The 13,273-nt window shown below is 38.0% G+C and overlaps 1 protein-coding gene across 6 annotated transcripts in view; it reads left to right on the top strand.

Moving 5' to 3' along the window:
* The window catches only part of MID1 (midline 1), a 388,023-nt gene that overhangs the window by 350,318 nt on the left and 24,432 nt on the right, over positions 1 to 13,273 (top strand). For all 6 annotated transcript variants that reach the window (XM_015126930.3, XM_028842300.2, XM_015126929.3 and 3 more), the window contains exons 6-7: positions 6,199 to 6,326; positions 10,995 to 11,138. In XM_015126930.3, coding sequence (XP_014982416.2) covers positions 6,199 to 6,326; positions 10,995 to 11,138 — 272 coding nt within the window. The remainder of the gene's footprint in view (positions 1 to 6,198; positions 6,327 to 10,994; positions 11,139 to 13,273) is intronic.

Here is a 13,273-nt window from a genome sequence, read left to right as displayed (position 1 = left end):
GTGTTTTTACAACTCTGGTCTACTATCCAACCAGCTTGACTGTATTCTTTCTTATATTGGAGGAAAATTCCTTTTGTAGCTGATTAGATACTTATCTCTTCTAAAAGACATGGATAACAGCTGGCTATCATGGCTGTTATGTACTTGAGATGCTCTCCTCCTTACTCTGAGAGGCCCATTTCTTTCCTCCTGACTCCTTGGTTTCAAGTGTTTATTTTCCCTGGGCCATATCCAGTCGCTCAATATTCACCCTAAAATTAAAAACTGCAAATAACACTAATACTCCAGTGTACCCAGGACACTAATAGATAGCATTTACACTTAGGTCATGGTTTCCAACCGGAATCCAAGAGTACTTTTCTCCATCTATAAACTTTGAGATGTCCAGATGAAATGGCTATTATGAACTGCATTCCTCATCAATCCCTGAAGATTCAACCAAGTGTCATATGAATAAATTCTTACCTAGTGACCAGAGACGATGTGACCCCATAATAGTTATTGCTGAAAGAAGATATGCATCTGAAGTATAGCACAGGTGTGGGAATGCCCACATACAATCTTCCTCAGTTCCAGTGGCATGTATCTGCTCCCATTCAGCTCTCTCTGTAACAAACCCAACTCATCAAGAGCAGGAACATGACTTTGATTTCTCTTTCTACAAAGAATGTGCTTCTGTCAAGTTTGAATTCACAGAGCCTGTAAAAATTTGCCAAGAGCCTTGTCTCTGTTTCTACAATCTCCTCTCCTCCCATCACTATTTGTCAATCCTCTTGGTTAATTCCTGAGCCTTTCTATCCTTCCAGCAGCTAGGATATAGAAAAAGGACACTGGGCTTAGACTAGAAGTTGGCAGACCTGGGTTCCAATCCTAGCACTGCCACTTTTTAACTATGGTTCTTTGAGCTATTTTCTACTTAGAAAATTGGGTTAAGGAACAGTTTGGAGGTTCCTTAAAAAAACAAAACTTAAGCTACCGTATAATCCAGCAATCCTACTGCTAGGTACACACCAAAAAGAAACGAAATCAGTATATAGAAGAGATATCTTCACTCCTGTGTTTGTTGCAGCACTTTTACAATAGCTAAGATTTGGAAGCAACCTAAGTGTCCATCAACAGATGAATGAATAAAGAAAATGTGGTACATATACACAATGGAGTACTATTCAACCATAAAAAAGGATGAGATCTAGTTATTTGCAACAACATGGATGGAACTGCAGATCATTAAGTGAAATAAGCCAGGCACAGAAAGACAAACATTGCATGCTCTCACTTATTTGTGAAATCTAAAAATCAAAATGATTGAACTCATGGACATAGAGAGTAGAAAGACGGTTACCAGAGGCTGGGAAGTGTAGTAGGGGGTTGTGGGAGTGGGGGTGGGTGGGGATGGTTAATGGGAAAAAAAGAAAGAATGAATAAGACCTACTATTTGGTAGCACAATAGGGTGACTATAGTCAATAATAACTTAATCATATGTTTAAAAAAATCTTAAAAATGTAACTGGATTGTTTGTAACCCAAAGGATAAATGCTTGAGGGTATTGTTACCTTATTCACTATGATGTGCTTATTTCACATTGCATGCCTGTATCAAATATCTCATGTACTCCATAAATACATACACCAACTATGTACCCACAAAAGAATTGTTTTTACTAATAAAAAAATTATTTAAAAAAATTGGTTTCAGAATAGCTGTCACTGTTGTGATAACATTGCTTTAAGTTCCTTACTCCATGAGTGTTAGTTGGATCTCTGTTTTCACGTTTCAGGTTTCAACATGTGAGTCTAGCCCGCCTTGTGTGTCTTTTTTCCGGTGCTACTCTCTGTCTACCTGCCCCTGTTCATCAACCTGTCACTTAACATTCTTCTCTAGGACATGACTTCTTTCTTCTGTCTCCTATTGTGCCTGCCTTGGGCTTTGGCTTCTGTATACTTCCAAACAATCTTTATTCTTCAATTCAGGTGTGAATCCCAGAACAAACTTTTAATCCTGCAGGCATTCTTGAAGTGAGACTTAGATGAGATTTTCTGCATCATTAAGTCACTTAAAGTGGATATGTCCTCCTACAAGCTGAATCAAAACTGTAAAAATTTTTTTTCATTTCAGAAACATCAAACAACTCCAAAAGGGGAGAGAGCCTCAAGTTTTACATTGTAGGAGATGCTTTTGCTTTGGAACCGATTGTTTGGCTCTGAGCCTCAAGTTTTACATTGTAGGAGATGCTTTTGCTTTGGAACCGATTGTTTGGCTCTGTGCTAATTGCTTAGTAATTATAGATAGCATTGAGGCTGCTCATTAACATTGGCTAATTTTGCTCATATACTCCAAGTAGGCAGGTACCCTAGTCACCTTGTTTTTACCATTATAGCCCCAGCACATTGCAAGCTGCCTGACGTGAATGAATGAGTGAATGAATGAATGAATCCATAAATCTATAAAACAGGACCAATTATTCCTACCTAAGATGGTTATTGTGGGGATAAAATGCAATAATGTAGTAGAAACATTAGCCTAGTTTCTGTCACAAGCTGAACATGCAACAAATACTAATTCTCCTTCCCACTCACTAGATGAATGCAAGTGTATAATGTACTGTATTCTCAAGCTACACTAGTAGATAGGTCTTTGGTGTGATTGTATGTGCACCTTTATAGGATTATGTTAAATAAGCAAAACTATTCACTAAGTCCAGGCATAAGAAAGTTGGTCTACTGCTTATGAAGAATCTAGAATTAAAATCACTTTTAGCAGTAACTTACCTGTATCAAGAAGGTGATAAAAAAGAAAATTCCCTCTGAATAGTACCTATTGTTCAAAGCACCTAGGAGGTTCTCAGACTCCTCAAGGTGATTCTTCTGTTCCTCACTACGATAGGCAGTTCAAGGATCTTTTCCAGAATACAAAGCCAAGAACTCCAGTTGTCAATTCCGAAAAGATGTTGCTTGGTTCTAAGAATTAGAACATATCTGATAAGTGGTTTTGGAAGTGTGTCTGCAGGGTGTTCATAGACATTAAGATAACTGCACGTTTTCAAGGCCAAATGTGTTTGGGAATTCCTGGGCTGACAAAAGTAAACCTATCTTGTTACTATGAGGCTTCACTGGGTTTTACTTTGGTGATGCACATTGTTTGGCAGAAGCTTTGTGAGCAGCATAGCTCTAGACACGTCCACCTTCTGGAAAACTGGCCCCATGTGTCCCAGACATGGCTGTAAAGCAAGAAGTTGAGAAAGTGGCATAGCACTAACAGCCCTAGTGGATTTTGGCGACTTATCCAAAAGGCCAGAAGATGGGCAATAAGGATTTGGGAAATAAAAACATGGCCTAAAATGTTGAGTTTGGCAGATTTTCCCTTGCCTGTCACTCCAATTAGGAATTTGAAGTTGTAGCCAAAGATAGGTATCTTTCCTTCCATCAAGAAACAAATGTGTAGGTGTTAAAAACTGCAGTAATCTCCACTGATTCTTGCTGTCAGCCTTTGCCTCCCAGGCTAGGAACTTTGATCCTTTTGGTTCCCATGTAACAAAGTTCCTACCATCAAGATGGTAGACATTATTAACAGTGTCACTCGATTTAAAATGTTTTATTTAATTGTTTGTAGACCATGGAACCAGGAGAAACTTGGGAACAAAATCTATTTTGGATGAGCCTGAATAAAGAGGCTTCTGCCAGTGGGCAGGGGAACTGCTAAAGCCAGGGAAATGCAATTGCAAGTTTAGTGCTTGTTTCCCAGTAGCTCAGAGCAGTTCTCCTTGCCGGACATTATGACAGAGAATTAATTGGCGTTTCACTTTGCAATATCTTTTAAGAGTTCAAATGGCACCTTAGCATTTCTTTTAACTTTTCTGCATCGATGCATATGTTCTGGGCTCTTTGGTATGTAGCACAGTTTAAGGACTTCATAAATATGTGTTGAGAATGATCCTAGGACCTCTATGAAGTTTAAGGACTTTTTGTGTTCATGGGTCATAAGGAAAGCATTTTAAAAGTATAACTTGACCATCAATCAAAAATGCCTAGCAACCATCTCTGTATCCATCAGTCTAAATTAGCAGCTGTTTGTAACACTAATTAGCCCAATTCCCCAGGGTGCAATATTTAGTCAACAAAAGCACTCAACTCTACCACTATTCACTACTTGTTGGTGAAAGGGTCAGGAGATGCAGTTAGATTCTCTACCCTCATTCAAACACTTGAAGCTTTTGTTTCCAGAGCTTATGCCTCTTCACTTGCATCTTTCAATCCCAGTATCATTACGTTTATGACGTTGTTGATTAGCCTTTCTCCTTCCCTCCTGTACAGCACTGAAAATCTGCCAGAAATACAACTATAGAAACTATATTTCTATGAATTTTGAGCATTTTACAGGTATATTCTTTTTTAGCTGGGTGAAATTTACACAACATTAAAATGGTTAATTTTACACAACATAAAATTAACCATTTTAAGGCTGGGTGTGGTGTACCTGTAATACCTGTAATCCCAGCACTTTGGGAAGCCAAGCCCTCCCAAAGAGTGATCGTTTGGGCCCAGGAGTTCAAGACCAACCTGGGCAACATAGTGAGACTCCACTTCAGAAGAAACAACCATTTTGAAATGCACGATTCCGTGGCATTTAGAACATTCACATTGTTGTGTAGCCACCACCTCTATCAAGTTCCGAAACACTTCCATCATACCAAAAGTAAGCCTTATACTCATTAAGCAGTTACTCCCCATCTCCCCTCCCCTCTTAGCCCCTAGCAACCATCAATCTACTCCCTGTCTTTATGAATTTTTGCCTTTTTTGGACATTTCATACAAATGGATCATACGATATGTGGCCTTTTTGATAGCTTCTTCCACAGAGCATAATGTTTTTAGGTTTCATCCACATTGTAGCATGTGTCAGTGTTTCATCCCTTTTTATGGCTGAATAATATTCCGTTGTATAGATATACCCACAGGTGTAATTTCTAGAGCCAAGATATTTTATATTTGCAAATCCAAAGCTTTAAGAGCCATTAAGAGACTCAAAAGGACATATAACCCTTGTAGTAACTGGCCTGAAATTTTTCTAGATGAAATAGAAGAGTACGGATCTGAAATTCTCCTGCTTGCTGCTGCCAGCTAGCTTTGTGGCCTTGTGTAAATGAGCATCAATTTTCTTAATTAGAAAATAAGTAACTAGATTTAGTATTAAATTGTTTCAAGGTTGTTTCTTTGCTCAAAAATTCCCAGCACCCTACACAATACTCTGCATATAATAGCTCTTAAGAGTATTGTTTATGGAACTTAACGAAATACCAAACTCGACAAGACTACTAGTCCAGCATCATTTGATATGCTCAGAAATGGTATGCTTCATGCCACAATTCTCTTGTTTTTAAGAGAATCACTTGCATTTTTGAATCAAAGTGTTCATTATTAATAACTGAACCATCCAGATCAACCTGAGAGTACATAGAAGGAGATTGAGACACACCAGTGCCTTGCTTTTTAGTTTATACATGAGAACTCTAACCAGAAAACCTAAATGAAGAAGAGAAATAGTACATCCAGTGGGGGAATTTGTGAGAAAGCTCATGAATATTTTCCACAGCATCTGCTGGGAATATGGTGCAAGAAAATGAATACAAAGAGAAAGAAAATGAGCCAGACAAAAAACTCCCTTTTTAATGTTTATTTTAGAGAGGGGCTAGTAATTGATTTAACTAATCCAATATCTGGAAACATTCTTTTTTAATATTCACTTTGCCTTTTATGCAGTTTGAAATTTTGGAGACTCCCCTTTGAAGTGGAGCAGGGTTGTGTCTGAAAGGAACAAACAGTTTCCCAGACAGATGTGTGAAGAAATGCCTGGAGCTACGCGCTTCTTGCTGGGGTTAGATGTGACCAGGCCAGACTGTTAAATACACAGCAACATGATATATGAATACTCTTTTGCTTTCACAGGGAATTTTTTTTTTCTGATAGTAAAAAGGAAGAGGGCAAGCAAGTCTGTTGTTTTCTCCAATTCCTTCACTTTTTTTTAAAGCTTGCATTCATTTGTTTTATGTTACTGTGTTGTGACATTTTGAGATGCCTCTTAAAACTCATGTGTAAAAAAGCACTTTTTAAAAGAGATTTCTTTTCCTTTTTTTCATTTCAATGCAGTGATGTTGAAAGTCATCTTGACATTTCTAAAACATTGTTTTGTTTACGTTACAGAGTCTCCATGGCAACTGCATCCTCCCAGGTTCTAATTCCTGAAATCAACCTCAATGACACATTTGACACCTTTGCCTTAGATTTTTCCCGAGAGAAGAAATTGCTAGAATGTCTGGATTACCTTACAGGTATTGTCTTTTATGTTCTCTTTAATATTGTTCACATAAACACTTTGCCATCAGATCAGTTATTCCCCAATAACCAGAGGAATGGGCTTTTGACCTAGGAATGGCGCTAATATTTCCATAAACAATTTCTGTGCACTTCCCTTTGTTTTTAACCAAAACAACACAGCCCATGACTAAACTGGGGACAGGAGAAAAAGGAGAATCTCAATCATTAAAAGCATACTTACCACTGTTTCCCTCACTCTCAAGGTGTGGGTGCTAAAAATAATCTCTCTCTTTGGTATTTTTCATATCATGGTAGTAAGGCAACTCACAATACATTAGCAGAGAAAAAATTGGCAGCTAACAGATTGGTTGTCTGCACTGCTTCATCTCCTTGTATTTGTGATCTTGTTTTAATTTGCACAACATCAAGTTGAGGTAAAGCGTTATAATCCCCATTTTGCAAATGACAGAGATCAGCCATCTTGCTGGAAATCAGATAACTAGGGAATGACAGAATTAGAATTTGGGGGGGACCTGTACAAACTCCAAAAACTTCTGCTCTTTCTAGTAAAAGACTGAATTTCATCTTGGCAAAGTCACCATGGCAAAGGTCTCAAATTCACATTGGAATTCCTAGTGCTGTGTTTCAGTGTGCTTCCTCAGGCCACTCCTATTCCTAACCATGCTTCTAAATTTTTCTTTGCTGTCAACTTCTAAAGCAGGAACTGAGAACATACACTGATAGAATTTGGACTGTTTAGACAACCTTATTTGTGTTAGCCAAAGCCACTAGTGCCTGTGACTTCAGGAAAGCACAATGTACACAGTGAAGCCAGATGTGCACTACACTTAAGACCTACAGCCTTCAACAGACTACATCCCTAACTTAGCGTGACATGAGCTTCTCAATTCCAATTCTGTGTGTACATGTTTGTGGGAAAGCAATTGAACAAGGTGGAGCAGGAGAGAGGGAATATTGTGTGATGTTTGTTTTTACAGTCTGTGGATAGAAGGTCAGGAGTTCTATATTCAGGGAGCATTAAACCCAGAAGATGAGCATTTTTTCTTTGCTAGGACCCAATGTGCTGTTTTTAGCCTTTCTGCACTGTCAAGCAAGGCAGGCATTCCACAAACTTCTTATCTTATGTAACTCTCTCTTTCAAACATACCGCTCCTATTAAGGAAGAAAGAAATTGACTAAAAAAGCATTTACCGTATGGAACTAAACTTGGTTTCAAATACTTGTGTACATAATGCCCTCCTATGTAAGCTTTTAACTCTGAGATTTATTTAAACTGACACTATCCAATAAAACTTTCTATGATGATAGATATGTTCTATATCTGTAGTATCCAGTGTTAGCTGAATCCCACATGGGGCTATTGAAAACTCGAAGTGTGTCTAGTGAATTTTTACTTTTATTTAACTTTAACTAAATTTAATTGAAATTTAAAACACCACATGTAGCTCATGGCTATTGTATTGAACAGTGCAGATCTAGACTTTCTCTGGCTAAGCTGTTTTTTACAATGGCATCCTGTTAAAAATCTCCTTTTTCTTATATCATTTGGGAATGAGTCAAGTTGCAACAAAAAATCCAACTAGCAGTGAATAAAACCATCAAGGAGTGTTTGTATTATAGACACAAGAGAAGCCTGTGTTCCAGGGCTGAGCAGTGGTTCAGTGATGACCTCAGACCCCAGGCTCTTTCTTTTTTCCTCCTCTGCCACCTTCATTGTGTTGCCTTTCTGACACATGATCACAGCATGACTACTCCACCTCCAAGTGTTGTGCTCAAGCTCTAGGCAAAAAGAAAGGGGTGGAGGGGAAACGATGGACAAAATGCTCTGCCAGTGAAGTCTGTTTATCAGAAAAACGAAAAACTTGATCAGAAGACCCACCTAGCAAACTTCCACTTATGTCTGGTGGGCCATATCTGTGTTACAAGGTCATGTCCAAGGGCAGAAAAGACTGGAAAATTAAGTATTTGCCTAGGCACATGGCCATTCTGCCCAGAATCAGTCTTATTGACAAGAATGTGCCCTTGCCATTTCCCAATAATTATTTCATAGTATTTCAACAACATATGCCCATTTTAATCTCTATAGGAATGCGAAAGTATTGATTAAAGGGGAAATTGTGAAAGTAGTTTGGACTGAATTGTAACATACACCATATTTCATCCCGATGGCTGTTTATTTCAAACTAAAGGCCATATGGGGTACCTGCTATTATGTCTTCTGAGCTGTCAACCCCAAGTACAAATTCAGTCCATTTCTAGACATAACATCGATCCTGACCATAACATATGATGCTTGGCTGATACTGCCAAGTCCAAATAGTTTATGCCATTTGTAAGCAGGAAATGAAGTGTTTGTGGAGTATTAGCCCACCATTCCTTGGGTGGTGTTTGTGACAGAGACAAGAAAATAACACTTCTGGTACCAATTCCATGAGTATTGAAATTGGCAGCACGCTGCTGTTCTCATTTACACTAAATTGAGTATTGACTTCTCAGGACAAACTCATTGGGTTTACAGTCAAAATAAGGTTAGCCTGTCTCATTGTAAAAACAAGATTTTTTTTTCCTATGACATGCCTCTAAGTGGTATGTCAAGTTAATAACCCATAGAGGTGACATTTCCTTCCTGATTATGGCTACTACCATGTGTCTCACAGGTACTTGCCTATTTTGAACATACGTTTTCTTTCTATTTAATCATATATTGCAATACAGAAAGAACAAAATTTTTCTACAATGGAGAAATGAACTGTCTAAATTGTGGGAGAGTAAGTATTTCTTTACTGATCCATGCAGGAGTGATCCCACACCAACAGGGACCACACAGACAATAATAAGCACATTTTACGATGCAGCTGGACCTCCTCTGTGGAATGCATATCCTGACTGGTGTCACTGATTCATGCGCATCCAAGTCGTACCACATGACACCGAATCTCACATGTGAATACTTCAGGAGACAGATGTACAAATACATATTCAATAAAGAATGCTTTAAAGGTTATGTAGAGCCCTTCTATCTTAATGCACAATTTAATGCCATGCCTGTCACGTTGGAGGTGCTCAACAGTGTTTCTGGAATTCAGAACCAATAGATAAAGCTAAGCTAATTGACTTAATACCGTAGACTTGCTTCTATGATATTTGTCCTAGAGGTATATTCAAAAAGAAAGTGAAGACTACTAACACAGAGTTTAAATTTACAGTTTTTATAAACTTTTCTTCCTCTTTGGGTTTGCTTAGGACTCATCAATTCTAATCATAATTTAGAACAGGAAAGAACTCTAAAATAGTATAAGCAAAGGTTGCTCCTAATTTGTAGAATGCAGGTATATTTCTCCTTTTGAAACTAGATTCTAATGGATAGCAGAGTGGAAGTAAAGGCCCTGGATCAATTCTCTAAACCAGGGGTCAGCAAATTTTGACTGCAAACCACCAGATGGTAGACATTTTAGGCTTTGCAGGCCATATGGCCACAACTACTCAACTTTGCTGTTGCTCCAAAGCAGCCATAGACAATACATAAATGAATGAATCTGGCTGTGTTCCAATAAAACTTTATTTACAAAAATAGGCAGTGGGCCAGACTTGGCTCACAGTCACAGTTTGCCAACCCCTCCCTCTTAAATATTATTTACAATGCAAAGCACTCATTTTCTCATATTTTCCTTGCTCACATACTCTTCTCATAAAACCAGTTACTGAAATCAATTCAGTAGAAGTCATTTTAAACTCATTATTTTGGTAGGACTTAAGACTTCTCTGCTCCAGAATGTGTTAAAGAAATAAAACAGCAGCCTTCTACAATGATAAATTAACCAAATGCCAAAAAAAAGTTTTTTCCTTGGGGAAGGAAAATGTACCCTTTAGATATGATTAACTATTAATCATGGTCTTCTTAATTTGAAATATCGCATGAGTTGAGAAATCAGAAGAAAATAGGGCTGGACTAATAAGTTCTTTTTTTATATATAAGTCATCAAAACATCTAATGAAAGAAAAATTCAAACAATTATGTGGCTGATTTTTTGTAGGATAACAAAGATAAGTATTTTTTCAGTTGGATGCCTAAATATATAAGTATCTGGCACCATGTATTAATAGATCAGGGGTTGGTGAATTTTAGGTTACAGCCCAAATCTGACCCTCCACCTATATTTGTAAATAAAGTTTTATTGGAACCTGGCCATGCCCACATGTATAAGTTGTAACTGTTTTCATGCCACAATGGCAGAGTTGACTAGTTGCAACAGAGACTGTATGGCCCACAAAGCTGGAAACATTTACCATCAAGGCCTTTACTGAAAAAGTTAGCCAACCTCCCAAAGTGAATGCAACTATGAAACTTTATCTTGTTTACTTTTTATTTGACATGTTTTCCTTCATGCACAAGAAAATATTGTTTAACCTCCCAAACATATTCTCATGATCTCATGGTAAACACAGAAAGTCCATACTGGCTGACTGTAGTCACACTCCTTATTAAAAACAAAAGCAATAACCAGCCAATCAAATATTCTTTAGATTGGGGTCACCATCTCTAGAATAGTAGTCCTGATGGACCTATTGAGAAAGACCTGCTTAACTGTCAAACATCTCCTCCAAAATGGTATCCCAGTGGTGTGTGCTTTCCCACTGATAAGCATTCTTGACCCCCACAGCTCCCAACCCTCCCACAATTAGAGAAGAGCTCTGCACAGCTTCATATGACACCATCACTGTGCATTGGACCTCCGATGATGAATTCAGTGTGGTCTCCTACGAACTCCAGTACACCATATTCACCGGACAAGCCAACGTCGTTAGTGAGTATCTCATGGCCTATTTATTTCTCTCTTTGGTGGCTTTCTTCAGATTTACTGCATTCCTGAATTTAAACGTCAAAGGAAGACAAGGAAGGAAAGAACACACAATATTTATTGACTTGTCTTTCTTGAACAAGAAAGTGATAGCACTCACTTGTACTATACTAGTAAAAACAGCTGGCTAAATATTGATGAAAATTAATGACCTCTAGCAAACCACATGGATGATTCTCACAAATATATTGTTAAGGGAAAGAAACCAGAAACAAATACATATATATATATATATATATATATATATATATATATATATATGTATGTATGTATATGTGTGTGTGTGTGTGTGTGTGTATATATGCGTGGTATTAATCCACATATAGGTTCATAACTTAAAGATCAAAATAAACTATTTTGCTTAAAGAAACATTCATAGGTGTTAAAGCTATAAACCATGGGCAACCTAGTGAAACCCCATCTCTACAAAAAATACAAAAAAATACAGAACTTAGCAGGGTGTGGTGACACACACCTGTAGTCCCAACTACCCAGGAGGCTGAGGCAGGAGGATGACGTGAGCCCAAGAAGCAGAGGTTGCAGTGGGCAGAGATCACACCACTGCACTCCAGACAGGGCAACAGAGTGAAAATGCTGTCTCAAAAAAATAAAAATAAAAAGTCAGGATAACGGCTACCTCCAGGATTAAAGGGAAAATGGCACCACTGGAATGAAATATATGGGGGTTCTTGGAGTTAATGGCAATTTCTAGGTGAAAGTTACATGCTTTAGTCATTATATCATACATTTAGTTTTATGTACTTTCCTGAGTGTTACTTCACATATTTTAAAAGAAAAGATTTAATAAAATAAATAGCCAAAGAATGTTAAATACCTGGTCCCATTCAGAGGAGACCTGGGCCCATCACTTAAAATGTTAGTAACTGGCTCCACCTGGGACGAATTTCCAACCTTACCTGAAACATTAGAGGTGCCCCCTCTCACTGAGGCCTATTTGATATCTGGCATCAGAGATAACTTGGTAATTTCAAATAGCAGTAGTAGCTGGCCACAGAGATGGTAATAGAGGAAGCAGTCCTCCAACCCACAGAGTTATTTAAATTGAACTGAGCAAATGGCAATGAACCAGAAGACATGGCTTTTCACGGGAGTAAGTTTGAAACTTCTTTAACAAAGAAACATACAATATGTCAAAGTAGAACAGAATAGAATAGCGATCATGTTTCAACAAAGAGATGTTTTGAATAAATTCCTATCAATTTAATGTGCTTTTATTATATAAACCTTTTCTCTCTTAACTACAAACTGTTCTTTCCTAGCACAAGTAATTCTGAGTCATACGATGCTTAACATAGAAATTTGATTTAGGATTAATTAAAAGAGTGATGCAAAAATACACCAAGTTCTATGGGACTAAAGTATAAATGACCCATACCAACAAATGGCTCCCCCTACCTTCCTTATATCCACTCTCCCCAACTTCTCCAACTTCCTCTCCTCAACTCCCTCACCTTCTACCCTATAATTGGCCTGCCTTTAAAGCTTTTATTAAAATCTTGCCATTTACCAAGAATGTGTAATTTTTTAATGAAAGTGGAGAAAGTCATGAAATGTCAAGAACAGCTCTGGCAAACTGCTTAAGTAGGTAGGGAATATAGAAAGGTCAGAAATGGTGAGTGGGACAAAAATGTCTTGGGGGAAGTTGTGGTTAAACTAAGTCTTGAAAAAAAGCAGGTGCATTTTAGCAAGTTAAGGCTGTACCAGACAGCTATGTCATCATAAGCAAACCTATCAAGATGTAACATAGCAGGGTATATTGGGAGATCTTGCCTAATTAAGCCTGGCTGGTAAGTGAGGAAAGGGAGACAGTGAGAAATGAAGACAGAGAAATAGAACCAGGGCTCAAACCCATATTGGCCTAGCTCCAAAAAGTACATGTTCTTAATCCTTAATCCTCAGTCACTTAATCCTAATTCACAGGCAAGAGCTATATTGCAGAGGGCTACCCAGGCCATACCATGTTTGGATTTTACCCTGTGGGCTTGAGAGTCATGCAGGAGAGTAGTGTGATCAGAGATATAATTAGAAGGTGACTCAGGAGCACTGTGGAGAGTGGAGAG

The sequence above is a fragment of the Macaca mulatta genome, chromosome X (assembly GCF_049350105.2).
Source record: "Macaca mulatta isolate MMU2019108-1 chromosome X, T2T-MMU8v2.0, whole genome shotgun sequence".
NCBI classification, from domain to species: Eukaryota; Metazoa; Chordata; class Mammalia; order Primates; family Cercopithecidae; genus Macaca; species Macaca mulatta.
The sequence above is the reverse complement of the archived record's forward strand: the minus strand, read 5'-3'. Positions and strand labels throughout refer to the sequence as shown.